Source organism: Ictalurus punctatus, chromosome 16, assembly GCF_001660625.3.
Source record: "Ictalurus punctatus breed USDA103 chromosome 16, Coco_2.0, whole genome shotgun sequence".
Classification (NCBI taxonomy): Eukaryota; Metazoa; Chordata; class Actinopteri; order Siluriformes; family Ictaluridae; genus Ictalurus; species Ictalurus punctatus.
The window spans coordinates 2,441,435-2,459,383 of NC_030431.2; the positions used below are offsets into that span (position 1 = coordinate 2,441,435).

At 41.9% G+C, this 17,949-nt stretch overlaps 1 protein-coding gene across 1 annotated transcript; it reads left to right on the plus strand.

The window, feature by feature from the left end:
* Positions 1 to 1,977: 1,977 nt before the first annotated feature.
* On the plus strand, positions 1,978 to 17,111 carry wscd1b (WSC domain containing 1b). Its single transcript, XM_017488351.3, has 9 exons — positions 1,978 to 2,183; positions 6,723 to 7,316; positions 7,389 to 7,503; positions 9,893 to 10,077; positions 11,359 to 11,480; positions 11,750 to 11,915; positions 12,082 to 12,246; positions 12,872 to 13,072; positions 13,912 to 17,111. Exons 2-9 carry the CDS (start codon positions 6,914 to 6,916, stop codon positions 14,262 to 14,264), a joined length of 1,710 nt encoding a protein of 569 aa, XP_017343840.1. The 5' UTR covers positions 1,978 to 2,183; positions 6,723 to 6,913; the 3' UTR covers positions 14,265 to 17,111.
* The last annotated feature ends 838 nt before the right edge of the window (positions 17,112 to 17,949 follow it).

Here is a 17,949-nt window from a genome sequence, read left to right on the forward strand (position 1 = left end):
ACTGTCCATTAAATCTGTTCTTTTGCACTTGTGGTAAAAGATCACTCAGATTCCCTCCATTTTATTCCACAGTCAGGGCGTATCATTCCTAGTTAAGCTTATGAACCACGCTGTGGAATCAAGACTAGCCATAAATATTATGACCCTCTGTAGGAACATAAGTATGCGCGCACACACACGCACACGCACACGCACGGTCAGTGTGTAGGAGATATTTCAGGTTCTGTACGCCAATGAGACATTAATCTCTGACAGTTTGTATGCTGATGCCAGACGAATGGCCTCTTCTGCCATTATTAGAAGAACAAAGACCTACATCCTGTACAGCAAAGATAAAAACAGCGCCTGCCAACAGCGCCTGTCTCTGTCCATCTATCTGTCTCTCTCTCTCTCTCTCTGTGTACTGTAGTAGTGATGGATGGACTAACGGTTCTGCCCATGAAGGTGCCACTCCTTCACTGTCAGCTTTAATTAGCCTGAAAGCAGGTCAACACACCACAATGGATCACATCATGCGTTTGCTTTCCTCATGCCTATAAAACATGATTGGGGGAAGTGATTTAATTTTTTTTCATTTTCTAAAATGAGACAAATGAAGCAGGGGGAAAATATACAGAAGCAAGCTGTGCATAATGTTTTATCTAGGGCATTGAAAATAGGTTAATGACAGAATAACACTCTGAGTGCAACAATAATAAACCAGGCCGAGATATTTTATTATGGCTGTAAAAAGAAAAAAAAAAAGCTCTAGTTATGGCTAATAATTGCTTTGAATATTTGTGTTCATTAAAAAAAAAAAAAAAAAAAAAAAAAAAAAAATACTACATGACCCTGTTATAGGATGTAATTTACATTAATACACTAGGAAGATGGTTTTGTGCAAAATAACTCAATGAGGAAGAATCCAGTCTGATCACAAAGCTCAGGAATTCACAGTTAAGGGTCTTACTCAATATCATCACATGCAGGAGTGTGCTGCTAAAGGAAAATATTGAAGGATAGGGTGGTATAACGAAGCAAAGTTACTGTTAGTGTCCTATAACAGCATGTCCAGAAGGGTCCTTACTCCTTGTGTAACACGGCAAACTGCCAACAATTATTTAAAAAAAAAAAAAGTACATCGTACATTTGATCATTTTGTGGAATGTTTGTGAAACAGGTTAGCTCCTGTTATCACTTATGTGATAACTGTTATCACTTATGTGATAACTGCTAAACGGACTGCTGTCTGCTATAAACGGTCGTTCTTCCCCAGCCTCTCTTTTAATTTTTTTTTTTAACAAAAAAAAACAAAAAAAAAACACCTCTCGTCAGTTTTTCCTGAGAAATGGCAACCAACAATCAATACCTAAAGACCATCAATCGACACCTCCAGACCATCATTCGATATCAACACCTCCAGACCATCATTCGACACCTCCAGACCATCATTCGATATCAACACCTCCAGACCATCATTCGACACCTCCAGACCATCAACGAACACCTCCTGAACATCAATCGACACCTGATCATAAATCCACACCTCCTGATCATAAATCCACACCTCCAGACCATCAATCGCCACCTCCTGACCATTATTTGCACAACGCTGTATAAAAAAACTATTGTTAGTTATTGTTAGGACTTATATGTACTTAATGAAAAAATTATTTAGTTTTTTTAAACAGAAGGCATCCCAGAGATACCATTAGTTTCCACTAAAACCAATACAATTCCCATTATAACAATTAAAACCATCACAAACTCCATGAGGGTTTCCGTTAGAGTTGTTGTTTTTTTTTAATTTTTCTTCAGAAGGGTTGTTTCAATAGATACAGAGCTTTCGATTATGTAAATCCTCTGTTTAAAAAATGTGCGGGGGAGGAGCTTGTGGTCGTGGCAGAATTTGCATATTAAATGCTGATTGGCTGAAAATGAACGGCGAGTGACGCAGCTGAAACGCCTGGAGGCGCGAGGACTCCCTCGTTCAGAGAGAGAGAGAGAGAGGCGCGCGCTCACCGAAGTTAACGCCATTGAAAGGAAAGAAGAAGGGAAAAAAAACAAACTCGTATTTAAACGCGTCGTGTGTACTGAGCGTTTAACGGAGATCCACAGGTGCCACGCGCCCCGCTGCTGAGAGACAGGCGCTCTGCCGGTAAAGATGGCACGCGCATAGTGACAAGGTGCAGCGCATCGGGCAGGTAAACGCGCAGTTTCATCTCTATTCACTAATCAATAGCATCGAACTGCGGGGGAAAGAGGAAAATGTCATCGCTTTGCGTGCGCGCGCGTGCGTGCGTGCGTGTAAGACTAAAGAAGAAAAAGAGCTTCCTCTTAAACTGTTGCTCGCGCTTAGTGTTTGGTGCAGAGTGTGTTTGAAAGCATGAATCTAATTTTGCTGATCCAGAAACGGATCAGTGAAATAAAGCGTCTTAGTGTGCATTAACACTAGTGAGAGAGAGAGTGTGTGTGTGTGTGTGTGTGTGTTTTGTCGCTGTTCAGAACAGGTGCTGAACTCGGGTTGCACGTCAACTTCCTCAACTTAAGCAAAGTCAAAATGTTTGTTTTGGGTTTTATTTATTTGTGTTTGTTTTCAATGATTTATTTCAGAATAAGTCTGAAGGCGTTCAATTCCCACCCACCTACCTAGAGTTGAACTCTGTCATCGCTAAATACCGTGTTTTAACGTTTGCTGTGCAGGTTCCTAGACACTGCGAGTTGTACAAATCGATAAATTATGCAGTTTAATAAAAACACAAACAAAAACGTTGATGTCATTTATTAACGAAGCTCGCTGATCCATCTTCAGCAAGCACTGGGTCCTGGTCTGGGTTGTGGTGGATACCAGGGTCTATCCGGGGAACGCTGGAGACGAGACGGGTAAACTGCAAGGCATCATTCACGGGCGCATTTATCCAGACGTATCACGGTCCATGCACGGGGATGTTTTTGAGAGTTGGAAGGACACCGGAGAACCCGGAGGAAACCCACACGGACACGGGGAGAACTTGTGACAATCCACATGGACCAGGCCTCAGTGATCTTATCTGCAAAGGGCCGGTGTGGGTGCAGGTTTTCATTCCAACCGAGCAGGAGGCGCACCTGATTCCACCTGTTTAATCAGTTGATCTCGGCTTTCAATAGATTCAGGTGTGGCTGCTGCGTGGTTGGAATGAAAACCTGCACCCACACCGGCCCCTTTCCAGATACGATTACCCACCCCTGACATAGACAGTAACCTGAGCTGAGGATCAAACCAGAGACTCTGGAGCAGTGAGGCAGTAACACTACCTACTGTACCACCATGCCACCTTTAACAGACACAGTATTATAGTTCTGTACATTTCCAGTCCTTGAGGCTTGTTGTTCAGAAACTACACACTCTTATAAAAAAAGGTTCTTTAACAACTATTCAAAGAACTTTTAAAATGTTCTTAGCATCCTAATTAGAATCCTTTCCAAAAGGGAAAATAGGCTATTGTAGAGGTTTACAATCAATCAGATCAGTGCCCCTCTAATGCTTCTTCGGATATTACCTCTCACGTAGTGTGTAAAATAGCTGTTTGTGATTGTCAAAAGTGTACGAAGTTTCGAAGATCAACGTGCACGACCAGTGGAGTTATCGTCTCCCAAAAGAAAGAACCCGTTCTGAACGTCCTGAAACGAGTCGTCGGTAACTCAAGCCTTACTTCCCGCTCGAACCTACGTAGGTTTGCAGAATGCTCGCCTATGGTCTTGACTGGCTGACCCCGCCCTCAAACCCTGTAGCTGTGTACCATAAAACCGACAACCTCGTTACTGTTCATGATCACTGTGTATACAAGTGCTGAGGAAGCTGGAATTCAGATATGTTAATGGGCGTTTAATTTCTGACACGCGCTGTAAGACGTAGGCCAATCACAACAGACTGGGCCATCTGACCAATCAGAGCAGGGCAGGCTCTCAGAAAGCAGGGACATAGAGAGAGCAGATTCTTGATCGATGATTTGGGGGTGGGGGGTGGGGGGGGGGGGCATTTTAAAAGGTTCCCCCAGAGAGACAATCCACAGACTTTTAAGGTTCTAGATTTAAACTTTATTATGCCGTAACTATACTCTTAAAAGTAAAAGGTGCCTGAAATGGTTCTGTAAGCATAGTTATAAAGAATCACGGACGAAAAGCTTCAGAGGATTGAAGGGGATTGTTGACGATGCCAAAAATGGTTCCTCTACGTCATTGCTTTAAAGGAACACTGTTTCTGGAAGATAATGCAAAATGGTTAAACCCATACAGCAAAAAATTTATTCAATAAATAAAGCATGAAAGTGTGATGTAGCAAATATTTCAAGGTGTCCTTTTTATAAAAAAAATAAAAAATAAAAAATCCATATTAATTACATCATGCAAAATCTTCTAACATGTACAAGTGAGAGTCCATGTCATTAAATCTGGTCATGACTTTTGTTTTACAGAGTCAGTACAGTGGCGTTAGTCTCCCTGCACTTCACAGTCGAGTAATTTCTCTCTTCTAAAATGCTTATTGAACCTCATGAAAGGCATGTTTTTGAGCTGACGGGTTGGTCTCGTGTGTGTTAGACGAGGATTATAAAATTCTGTGCTTTTCCTGTGCATGTGCTTTTTTATTTTTTGTATTTTTTTAAAAGCAGGTGATCAATGTTTTTCACTGAACCTATAAAAACGCTTCAGCTCTGGTGTCACCTAAAGTGAGATATCAGTTTCACGGCAGTAAACAGGGAGAAGAAGAAAAAAGAAGAAGAAGAAAAAAAAAAAAAAAAGCAGTCAGAGGTAGAGAGAATCACTTAATTATCACTGCATAGAGATTTAAAAGCGTCGCCGAACCTCGGTTTAGAGGAAAGTGGAGAAAAATCCGAGCACCAAACTATAAGGCTGGATTCATCGAGACTTCTCACCCTGTTATTGTGTAATAACTTATTTAATGAGCGAAACGCTCTCTCTAGCCCACTCGTGTCACTATTCCGTCAGCCTCTGTTTCACTATGGTAACAAGGAACCGTTTGTGGCTGGTATACGCAGGCATTAGCAGGACTTTGTCGCTGGCGGCTCAGATGAATCAGCTAGGGAAAATAAATAAATAAATAAATAAATAAATAAATAAATGATAAAATCACTCCCGCTCACTTTTGGAATGAAATGAGCATTAAATCAGCTGAACAATACAGTCTGGATGCTTGTAATAATAATAATAATCCAAGGTTAGTCCGTTTAAGTTTAGGTTTGAGTGCTAATCGAGCGGCATTATAATGAAGCATTAAGTGCTGAAGAGGATCAGGAAAAGATGGAAATGAACTTCATTATTACATTAAAGATTTATTCAGTCAATATGCGAGAACTAGACCTAGGCAATAAACTGATGTTTTAATGTAAACGTAAATGTCTTTACACTCATTAAAAATAAATAAATAAATAAATAAATAAATAAATAAATAAATAAAAACGGGGTACTTGACCGTACCATTCCTGGTCGCTTGGATGGTACGCTGAAGCATACACCTGGAAACGTGCATGTAGTGTACCATTAAAGCTTTACCTGACCATCAGACCCATGCGCTTTTTGGAACATCCCATTCCACATTTATTCTTCTTTTGCTGTTATAAATTTGCTCCACTCTTCCGAGAAGGCTTTCCACTAGTTTTTGGAGCGCGAGTGTGGGGATGTGTGTTCGTTCAGCTACAGGTGCATTAGTGATGTCGGGCGAGGAGGTCTGGGGTGCGGTCGTCGTTCTAGTTGATCCCAAAGGTCTTGAGTGGGGTTGAGGTCAGGGCTCTGTGCAGGACACTCGAGTTCTTCCACTCCAACCTTCACACAGCATGTTTTCATGGAGCTCGCTTCTTAACACTACAGCATACAAAGATATTCTATACAATTGCGTCCTCAAACTTTTGCTACAGGAGTTGTTCAGCAAACCCACGTGTGTGTGTTAGGGAGGTACACTATACAATTTTTCAGGAGAAAGACACACAATAAAAACCTACAAAAGATAAGGGTACCATCCTAGTGACAAAGAAATGCACAGTTTAGTACCCTTTTTTTTTTTTTCCCTGAGAGTGTAGGGTGGTACCCTCAAGAAAATAGTGGTTTTGTATTATTCTTATTAAATTTCTAAAATATGATTACTAAATAATTATTTTAAAGAAGCAGGACGAAGTCTGAATAAAGGAAAAAATGATTACACTAAGAAAAAAAAAAAAAAAAAAGTCTCTTTACACATCCTTGTACATCACAAAGACCACAGCAGTCGCCTCTCTGTGCAGAGTGACGGGGTTTTGTTGTGCGACTGGAGCCGAGTCTAGAGGGAAGGACTTGGGGAATTTTTGGAGACTTGCAGCCGGATTAAAAAAAAAAAAAAGGGGGATGAGAAACACCTGAGTAAGGAACTAATCGGGTTTTTAAAAAAAATTAAATGAATGGACAGGCAGACTCTAATATATGAAATTGCATTTTAATTGGCATTTTGAAAAATCAATTGTTAGGAACCCATCCAATCATACCCCAAGTCCTATCTGTGATATATGTGTGTGTGTGTGTGTGTGTGTGTGTGTGTGTGTGTGTGTGTGTGTAAAAATAAGGCTTTGAAGAAGTACACTCTTTTTGGTTTAATCGAAAGGTTTGGAATTCCTTTGATGTCCAAAAAACAACCAAAAAAAAAAAAACCCCCACACACCACACACCTGAAAGATTCTCTGATGAAAAGATTGAGATTTTTTCCCCTTCTTCTCCAGGTTCATCGAGTGTTTTCAAAGACATTGTGTGTTTTCTGAAAACCCAGTTAGCTGAAGACTTCTACCAGGCCCTTCAACAAGAACTATAAAGTGTTTGATGAAGAGGAGAACAACTTGAGAACCGAAACCGTCGGTGTGTGGGGTTTTTTTTTTCTTTTCGTTTTTTTGGTGGAGATCACGGAGTTGAAAGCATGGCTAAAACCTTCTATAGACTGCAGCGCTTTTTAAGACAGGCCCAATTGCTGTTTCTTTTCTTGGGCGTGGCTTACATCATGGCAGGAAGTGTGCTGCTGCTCCAGCGTTCCAACGTGGCCTTGTTTCAAAAAGGAACCTATCCGCCCTTATCGTTAGCCTCCGTACCACTGCCCCCTAGAGCCCTGGAGGCACCCAGCGTTAGCTGGCACCACAGGAGACCTGGATCCGCAATAAATCAGGACGTGGAGAATAATCCGGATCGGTCAGGAAGTAGAGCGGCTCGAGAGCGCCTCGTATCTCGGAACGTGAAGATCAGGCATCTGAGGCGACACTGGATTAAGGGCCGGAGAACAGACTCGGCAGAACACAATCGGTCAAACAGGAACACCAGACATAAAGGTACGACCCGAATTGTGTTAAAACGTCCCATTTTGAAGGATTTTTAAACTCATTTCACGTTATTCTCTTAAGGAACCTACATCGGGTGCTTCGTAAATGACGACAAACAACACGCGCTTGGAGGAACAGTGCTGTACGACTTCCGAAAAATGACCAGCTCCTTATGTCAAGACACCTGCTCTGAAAGGTAAGCGCCGGAACGAAATACGCGACAAATCCGTGCTTGGTAACATTCTCTTAATAATTAAAATCATACTCAGAATCATGGGCAATTTACAATGAATTATAAGCACGGGTTATAAGCATGCGGTTTACCGCACAGCCTTTATGACTAATAAAATGTTCTATGCATAATTAAAAGCAACTAATATTTAAATCGTTATAAAAGCATTACAAGGGTCATCATCGAGTGCTTCAAGTAAAAAAAATCAATGATATGTGAAACTATTCCTTGTTATAAAGTGAGACACCATTAAAGCTGGCTTCGCAGTGTACGAGTTTTGGCAGGGACATCGTAGGACCGTCCTTTGCTCATACGTGTACATCGTCAGTCATAGAATGCGTAAAGTGACGTGCTCATCGTGACCAAGTTAGATAAAATAAAACGAATCTTTTACTCAAACCTGAACTAAGAGAGTGCCAGCACTGCTACGACACTCATCCAATAGGAGGACGGTATATAGACGGGAACCTAATTCCCGGGAAACAGCTACAGATGTAACAGTGGTGACGGCAAAAATTTAAAACAAAGATGCAAATGGACAGAAAATCACTTTTTTTTATTTATTTATTTTTTTTAAATTATTATTTGGTACGAGCCAAGCACAAGCTGATTGATGCCGTACACAGAACGTAGTAATTTTCTTTAATCTCAGGTCTGTCATTACAGGACCTACATAATAGCGCAGTCGGTTATAGAATTCATCTGCTGCAGTGATTTGTTCTAAAATATGAATTATTTATACTTCAGTTACTTCTAGAGCTTCATCAGGATCACAAGGAATCATTACCAACCTACACAGTATTATAAGCACAGTGGTGATGATGATTTACGGAAACGTAGGCTTCTTTTGGGGGGGGGGACGGGGGGGGACGGAGGAAGAAAGCAGGCAGTGTTGGTCAGCCGGCACAGGTGGCAGAATACAGAAACTGGGTGTTGGAGCTGTACCAGCGTTTGTGTGGATCTTTTATTTGCTGGATAAAACCCGTTCGGCACACTCGAAGGCTTCGATAGCCCAAAGCACACTTAAGAACATGCAGGCCGACTCGCGGGCAAAATTGCGGCAAAAGGTTAATACTCTTCTCAGAAATGCAACGTATTAGTCTTGGGCATACTTACGCCGCCTAATTACACCGTCTGCATCAACGCTCCCACTCAGAGCCACAAAAAGAAAAGAACCGTCATGCGGATGATGCATAATTAATACCGTTTAAACATAAAAGCTCATTGTCTCACAGAGCAGAGTTAAAACTTTCTCTGGTTCAGATGGTTGTAGATGAAGCAAGCTGTAGGCTTTTTTTTTTTTCCTCCCTTTTTAAAACAGTAGAATATATATTCTCAGTGATCCATTAGAGAGGGACATGGTTATCAAAGTGGAGTCTGAGATGTATGCCCACTGTGTTTAAATGACATGACTGCGATCGCTATCAATTACCATCATGGATGTTATGGTTATTATGTAGTTGTTACAGTCGTAAGTCTAATTGACTGGCCACTTGAGACAATGACGGGTTCATCCGAAACGCGATAATTAACAAAAAGAGCATAGATAATGTTGATTTTAACTACAGTTTTAATGAACCGAGGAAGTGCGGTTAATGTAATACACAGTGTTTCAAATGTACATCTGTGTGAGTGGAAAGGTCAGGGTTTAAAAAAAAATAAAAATAATAATAATTAATTGCTCGAAACCCTTCATGTTAATTTGTTAGAAAGCAACAGTAAGCAGTGTAGGGAAGACTAATGGCGTTGAGACGTGCTAGTGTGCAGCCCACTCGACAGTGCTACAGAGTACGATGAAAGCTCCCACGAGAATACCTTTCAAACCCAGGCTGTTGGAGATGTTGCTTTATAATGAACGTCTACTCTTGCGCCCAGCTGCCGTAACCGAAATGACAGAATTACAACCTGCAGAATTTGGTCGCAGAGTACTCGGGAGAATACGGCCTACGACCAACCCACTGTCCACATCACTTGCGTTTCTACACACGATTGTAAAATAGGCTATACTGAGCAGTATACCGAGTACGGTACGTCCACGTCTGCTGACACAACGGTCAAGAGTCTCTAGAGGTTACTCGGAATGGTGCGGAAAACAAAAAAACATCCAGCGAGTGGAAGTTCTGCCGCCGGAAACGCCACGTTGATGAGAGAAGTCCGAAGAGATCAGCCACATGGTGGTTTGAGCCGACAGGAAGGCTACTGTAACTCAAATGACCACTCTTTACAAGCACGGTGAGCGGAAAAGCATCTCCGAACGCACGGCGTCGAGGCGGGTGGTCAGTGAGGTCATTTACTTGTGGATAAAGGTTACGTTGCGTATCCAATAGCCTGATCCGACTTTTCCTTCTCGCAGTGGCTACCGGTTTGCTGGGCTGGAATATGGTACGGAGTGTCACTGTGGGAACCGGATCAGCGCCCCTCAGGCCCGTAACGAGGACTGCAACCTGAACTGCAGGGCTGAAAGGGACTCGCTGTGTGGAGGCGTGGCCAGACTGTCAGTCTACAAAGTGGAGGAGGGGCTTCCCGGCCACAGGAGATGTGAGTGTGCCCGGCTGAATAATCACTTATACAGTATAAAGGCGACTTTCCAGAACTACTCCCCATAAAATATAGAGAATATATTACGATTTGTTTGCGTAATATTTTTCCGTGGTGTAAATTATACTACAAGTTATACTATAAGTTATTGTGGGAACTACTTTCGTTAGAGAAAAGTCATTTCCTCAACTGGTTAAGTAAAAATTTTGAATGAATTTTATACAACTATTTTTATCCACTCTCTTGATGGGTGCCAATAATTCTGGAGATGACAGATGTATTCTCTGCACTCTGAAAAACATATGCAGACTCGAACACACACCGATACACTTGCCACACACACACACACACACACTGGAGGTTTTCTGATTTGATGTAGCAGCCAAACGTCTCTAGAATATCAAACATGCCTGCTGGTGCTTTCATGACTTCCTAGGAAATCGAATGTATGTGTATATGTGCGAAGATGCAGATTTATTTCACAGGAATATATCCCACAATATGTCCACCGTTTTCCTCTCTGTAGCCGTCTCTCGCACGTTTACACGCTTTGTTGCATTACACCTCTGTCCACATTTAATTGCTTTACTCTCCTAGCTTCTGAGCAACATCATTCGAGTACTAACCAAAAGAGATATGAAAAAGATATTAATATAGAAGAAATATAGAAATGCCATTAAGTGCAAATGCCTTCTGGACAAAATCCAGAAGACACAAACATTTAATTGCGTTGTTTCAGATCAAGTAGTGCGTGTTAACTCTCAGCAGCACCACTGTGCCAACAAGATTTAACAGGTGACTGAACAATTAATATGGCTTGCTAAACTCACAGCCAATGTAGCCTTATTTGAGGCCTTTCAAAGGGGCTTTCAAAAAATTAAAGAAAAGCACAGTGTTCTTATGAACGTCAAGTGTACCTCTGGATGGTGCACTGCAAATATCTCAGTTATTCCAATTGACTAATCTTTAGACACATTTCTGTGCGAGTGTTCGGTGCGGATTAAATTTTTTCCGCATGGGAGCATCATCAGACGAGAGTTATACGATTAAAGTCTGTGCATACAGGTTATTATTGAACATATTTTCTTCTTAAAATAAAAAGCATTTTCTCGTCATGTGTGAAACCTGACGCACCAAATACGTCTTAAATCTATTTTATGTTGTCTTTAAGGGTATGCACTAAAATGCGTACGAGTGTACAAATGTGCAAGAAACACACACGCAACAACAACAATCAAATTTGCACTATTAATGGTTTCTCCAATTCTCTCGCCCTCTCAGACAGAAATGTCCACTATCATGGCTGCTTTCACACCCCAAAGAACATCAGTGCTACTATCCTTCTCCATGCTGGCCAGCAGAACATGACCTCACAGCTGTGTGTGGAGACATGCACTGATCAGGTTGGAGCCCACATCCCCCTGAACTTGCTCACTTCAGCCTTTTAGTTCGCCTCCTTTGTACTTACTTCAAAAGAGGCCATCATCAATCAATAGCCCTTTGTGATTCAAGAGCCTCTTTTCCAGTTTTTTTTCTTTTTTGGCCAGAGAAGGCATAATGGAGCTTTAATGTGCAACAGATAATAGAGAGAGAGTCGTTAGTCTGTACTTTGCTTTTACAATCTGAATCCATGACGGTATGACTTTAGGATGTGACATTCTGGCCCGCTCAGGAGCTGCCTCTGGCTGTATTGAGGGGGCGGGACTGTCTCTGTGGCCACACCTCTACTTTTCTCCTAATGCAGCAGAACGTAGACGTGCAGCTGTGTGGGCGGAGCAAAGCTACAAACTACACCGACGACGCAGACTACTTACAGGTGTACAGCACACCTGTGCTAGGTGACGCATGCAGATACATCATTTTGAGATACTGACCTAATTTAGTTAATTATCGTCATGTATTTCTTTCATCTGGATGATATTCGGTTCTCATAAAGAGATAAATACATGGCAACCCCGGCACAGATTCATATCCAGTGCAAGTTCATATTCCCTGTGTTGCCAGAGTCCCGGTGTAGGGAGAGGATGTTTCTGCCCGAGAGCTCGTCCTCCATCACGGCGTTGTCCAGTTTTCCTGGAGCAGGTAACACTTGGCTGCGGCACCTCATTGAACTCGCTACGGGTTACTACACGGGCAGCTACTACTTTGATGGCTCTTTGTACAACAAAGGTGAGACCCTATTAATGTCATGAGATTAAATAAAAATGATTCAGTAATTTAAGGAATTTTCGATACAAATTTTGCAAATTAATTGGAAATTACCAAAAAATTTCTACATTTATTTTATTTCAATTACCTTTTTTTATTTTATTTTATTTTTTTTTAAACACTATTGTGGGTATAGGACGCAGTCAGACACGCCCTCTAAAACTTGACTGAAACACTTGATTGACGATGCATCACGGATATCCCGGAAGCTACTCGGACTACGGTTCCCAGCAGCCACTGCACCACACCATCATTGTCACATGACCACCTGAAGCCGAACCAGATCCTTGTTAACGAGCACGCTGTAGATCTAGCCACAGTATCGCGCGGCGCGAGTGGTCTTGCGTTTCTCTCCTTGCCGTCGTTTCTGTTCTGGTCTTCGTGTCATGTTTATTCCGCACCTTAGCGTTTTTTGCCTCGTGTTCATAGCTTCTTGCGTTGGTTAATCTGCACTTGCATCCTTCTCCGCCTCCGAACCCTGTCGGTTCGTCATTCAGAAACAGCTACTTGTATACTTAATTCTTGTCCCGTTAATGTTGCCAAAGTTTCTGAAAGCCTCTTCTGAAAATATTTTCTACCTTGTTAGGCTTTAAGGGAGAGAAGGATTACTGGCGAAGTGGGAGAACTATCTGTGTAAAGACGCATGAGAGCGGGCAGAAGGAGATCAAGAAGTTCGAGTCAGCCATCCTGTTAATTCGGAACCCGTACCACTGCCTTGTCGCGGAGTTCAATCGCAAGAATGCTGGGCACCTGGGCTACGCAACAGACGCACACTGGAAGAGTAACGGTAATCATGGACTGAGGCAGATTTCAGGGTTGGCATTTAGCGTTTAGCATGACGGTCATCACAGCCTATTATGTTAATCGCCGTCATGGGCTACTTTGATTAAACTGTCTTATTCTATAAGCATGCACAGATGAGTTGTGTGTGTGTGTGTGTGTGTGTGTGTGGACGTACTCAAATCTACAGGGCTCTTAGGAGGCCATGACAGTACAGTCATCAATGTGAGGATTTAGATGAAAGTAAAAGAATTTTAATGTAAAAATCACGTCGATGACCATACTGTACTTAGGAAGACAACGTGCCCACATTTTGAAGGACAAGCTGACCATGCGTACGGCTGTTAACTAAATGTCGGCATTGTTCTATTAATTCGGCAACTCAAAATTGCGAAATAAAAAGCACGACAAAAATCCCACACACGCATTCGAATTTTTCTTCATGTGTTGGCAGGGTGTGCCGGATCAAGTGCTATTCTATAAGCGGTCAAATACTGATGGTGGACGTCGTTAAATTAAAGGATTAAACTATTTGTAGCGATTCATCTAATAATTACAACCAGTAGTATATTGGTGAAATGCTAAACTCCTGAACTTTGTAAACATGGACAATTTTGGACTAAAGTTCCCAACAGCAACAAAATGAATTTGGAACTGGGCCGGTATCCAAAACCCTATAACCTAAAGGTCATTTTCATGGCAAACTGGTGCACTTAGGAGACCTTTTCATATTGAGACATGGTCAGCTCTTATATTTTATGATACAGTAACACGTGCAGGTCGATACCAAGTCAGATTTTCCATCAAGATTTTTTTTGTTTCTAAATCACGTGCTGTCGTCCTCAGAATGGCCCGAGTTTGTGGAGACTTATTCCTCATGGTGGGCGTCACATGCTCTGGCCTGGCTCCAGTTCTCCAGACGTGTGCTGGTGGTGCACTACGAGCAGCTCCTCACAGATCTCGTCCACCAGCTCCGGCTCATGACGGCCTTCCTGAACGTCACGGTTCCTGAAAAACGGCTCTTGTGTGCCGAGAGGAACCGAGATGGTCACTTCAAACGCACAGGATCTCGACGTCTCACCTTCGACCCCTTCACGGAAGGCATGAGGACTCGTATAGACGGCTACATGCGGGAGGTGGACCGTGCTCTCAGGGACAGAAATCTGAGTGGCCTGCCACAGGAATACATGCCCAGGTGATGAACGCTAATAAGCTAGTGCATGAGCTTGGTGGATTTCTTTCTGCAGGACGGGACGGAGGAAAACTCTGATAAAAGTGCCTGGGAACTCGCAGTTAACCAACACAACAATCTTGTGGCCTTCTGGTGGTTTATGCTCTTGTTCTTTATCATCATGTTACTTGAATAAACGGCAACCCAATTTGTGGTTTGTACACATTAAACCCCACTGCTGAACTTCTAACGTTGAGATCTTCGATTCAATTCTATTTCTCCTGGGAAATATTATGGGATCACCACACTTTGAGGATGTTCACCTGGCTTTTTTGCTTCGTAGCAAATAAACAAAAAGCACAGATATGACAACGTACACGTGCCCAATTTCCCCGCTTCCAAAAACATCAACTTTGAGAACAGATTGTTCACCTGCTGCCTAATATATCCCACCCCTTGACGGGTACCATTCTAGCGAGATGGTCACTTCACCCGTCAGTGGCTTTATTATGACGGATCAGTGTAACATTTTACAGTAAACACTCGCTTTAATTTATTTTTAAAACTCTCCTGAGGGTTCAGCTCTATAGCATAAATATATCAGCCAAATCAAGTTAAGAATTTAAAATACTTATTATTTAGTAAGACAGGAGTATTTAATATACTCAGAAAAAAAAATGTTAGACAGTACATCTAGATTCAAGAGTATAACGCGAGTTGTGTTATCCATAAGGGACGTTTGGTGTTTGCTTCTTTAATCCGACGTAATTGGTTTGACGCAAGTGTTCACACAATGATAACCTTATAGCTATAATCCGTCAGACATCACGTCTTGGTGGATCGACTCCTTTTGGATTAAAGAGGACATTTTGTAAATCCTCTGTCTCCAAACTGCCACTTTATCCTGAATAAGGGTGACTGAAGAAAACGGTTTTCTTCTCACATCACTGCTAATGTGCTCATACATATTCTATTTCCACTTCAAGTCTCGAGTGTCCTGGAGATGCAAGTAAGTAGAACATGTAAACATTCACTTACGATGGATTATAAACCCCAACGCATGCTTGTGGACTTCTGCAGTGTGACGGGCAGAAACACAAACAGGTCAGTCAAAGTGACTGCCTTTGAACTATCCACATTCACTAAAAGTTCTATGTCTACAGGGCCACTCCTGATCCCTCACTTTACCGTTAGAGAATTTTTCCACCCTTATCTTTACTGTAAAATCATGCTGTACATTCCCTTTGTTGATGTGAACGTCACATGCATTTCTTTTCTCTCTCTCCAGATGTTTATCATATTTAACTATTTCTCTCTCATCCATTTTCTAAGAGCAGCTTTAACAGTCAAATGTGGAGGTGGTGGTGGGTTTGTACTAAAACAATACAAAAATACTTACACATTTCCATTTAAATAGAGAGCGAGCGAGCGATAGATAGAGAGACAGGCAGATAGAAAAGCACAGCTTAATAGCATCACTTTATTGACCTCTGCTGGGGGGGTTGGCAGCTTATTTTGTTGGCATGATTCTCCATGGCGATAACAATATCCTTTTGAGGCAAGGCCTATAAGCCATATATGGTTAATTGTGGGCGTCTTTATTTAAATGAGCAAAAGAAAATGCATATGCACGGTGGCTATAAACATTTGGTATTTACCAAGCTTCCTCGCTTACATCTGTGCAGATCTTCTGCATACACGTTTAATGAATCCCAGGTTTATTGTTCATATCAAGGTTTGCATTTAAACCAGAGTCAGTCCCTGCATCCGTGACTGATCTCGTACACATGCTGCCCGTGCTCACACACACAGCTAAAATTATATGCTAAGCCTGCACCTAAGCAGGAACATGTTGTGTTGATCGAGCTGCCATCTGTTTTCCAGCTCCAGATTAGAGGTTGATTGGTTGCTCTAAAAATACCCAGGAGGTCAAACTGCAGTTGTTTGTTCTGCTTTATGGGTCTTGATGATAGTGTTTTCTTTCTCCAACACATTTAGATTGCAGTTTTATACTCCAGGGACACAGAGGATGAAATATGTTGACTGATGTTTCTGATCTACTGCCAAAAGCGGTGCAATTATCATATTAAGTGGTTTTACTGCAACTTGTTATCCCCTTTAAAATCAGCCTTAGATCAACGGTGGTGTCAGGATTTGAAGTTCTGTTAAAGTTAGAAGTTCTTATCAGCAAGCATGTCGAATTCCCATTCTCATCACATATAACCTGCTAGGGTAATTCAGGAAAGCCTGAAGCAAGTTAAAAAGTTATTGTACGATTTCTTTATTACTGTTTGCATCATGGTCATAAATCAGACTGGTATACAAAATCAGGCTGATGCTAAAAATGGAAGCGTTTTACCACAGGAACCTTTTCAGGAAACAGGAATTCTACCTGGGAAGCATTAGCTGGCTAGTCCGGGAAGCAACTCTCGGCAGCACCGCTACACTTAAGATTTAATTGGTGCTTGTCAAAAGGTGTTGAACGATTACAGTGGATGCTAACCATGTAGCTAATTAGCGGTGTAACAAGTGGTGTTTGAGTGGTCAGATTCTATGAAATTCTGGCTACAGACGTTTGCTAATGCTACTCCAGATGCTTTAAAATTTTGTGCATTTAGGGACACAGCAATGACTGATTTCCATTGAGCTTTTGAAATGCATTGATAAGATGGAAGTGTGAAGAGTGTCTTTAAATAAATAAAAAAAATAAAAACATTTTATACACCGTGTTGGCATTTTTCTGCATGGGAATATCATCAGAAACTTGGACGGTTTCTATGATGATCTACTTAAACGATCAAAAACTCTATCCAGGTACTTGTGTCTTTTCTTCACCAGAGCACTACTCCAGTATCAAGCATGTCATCATTTTGGAATGAGAGTTACACACCTCTACCAGACAGGACAACAAACAGGGTACGACCTAGAACTGCCTGAAATATAAAAAGGACTAAGACTTTGCCCAAGCTTTATCTGTTTTCTACCCGGAAAAGGAGTCAGTAAACAACCTGTTTGCGTTTAGTGAAAGTCACCTTCTCTATGGGATAAAAGCACAACGTAGATACGCCATGTGCTTTTCACCACCCATTAAGCCTCGGTGCTTGAAACGGGCGATTTAATAGCGGTGTCACATGCTTCCACCGCCTGAGCTCTGCCAAACCAGTCTATCCCACCATCACGGGGCTCATGACGTGCTTTCGATTTGCTAATTCACACTCTGCTTCCTCAAACAATCATGGCTTCATGTAGGTCAGCAATAAAATCACTCACATACACACACATAGGCTTTATTACTATTCTGTGCTCACAGGAAGCCATTTAGATGAAATGGTCCATGCGCTTATAACAATCTGACCAGAAAATCAAGCATAAATGCTGTCAAAAGTATTGACGGGGCTTAAGGTTTCAGTATACTTCAGGCAGAGACTCCCATGAACAACGGCTGTGTCCGAAATCGCATACAGTACTACCCTACTACACAGTAGGTGAAAAGCAGTATGTCAGAGACACGCCGTACATCCGAACTCGAGTAGGCGAGAAACACACAAATTTCGTCCTGCTTCTGGTGAGATCTTGCGGTATGCGACCGATGGACGCTAAATGTGAATCGAAAATCCCATAATGCAACAGGACTGTTGTGGATGAGCTCGGGAAAAAAAAAAAAAAAAAAGGTGGGAGACAGCACGTCAGCTCTTTTTAAGTATTAAACTTCG

Coding starts and splice junctions, on each gene's coding strand:
- wscd1b (XM_017488351.3), top strand. CDS start 6,914: ATGGCTAAAACCTTCTATAGACTGCAGCGCTTTTTAAGACAGGCCCAA. Junction 11,481..11,749: donor TGGAGACATGCACTGATCAG/GTTGGAGCCCAC, acceptor TGGCCCGCTCAG/GAGCTGCCTCTGGCTGTATT. Junction 12,247..12,871: donor TGGCTCTTTGTACAACAAAG/GTGAGACCCTAT, acceptor CTACCTTGTTAG/GCTTTAAGGGAGAGAAGGAT.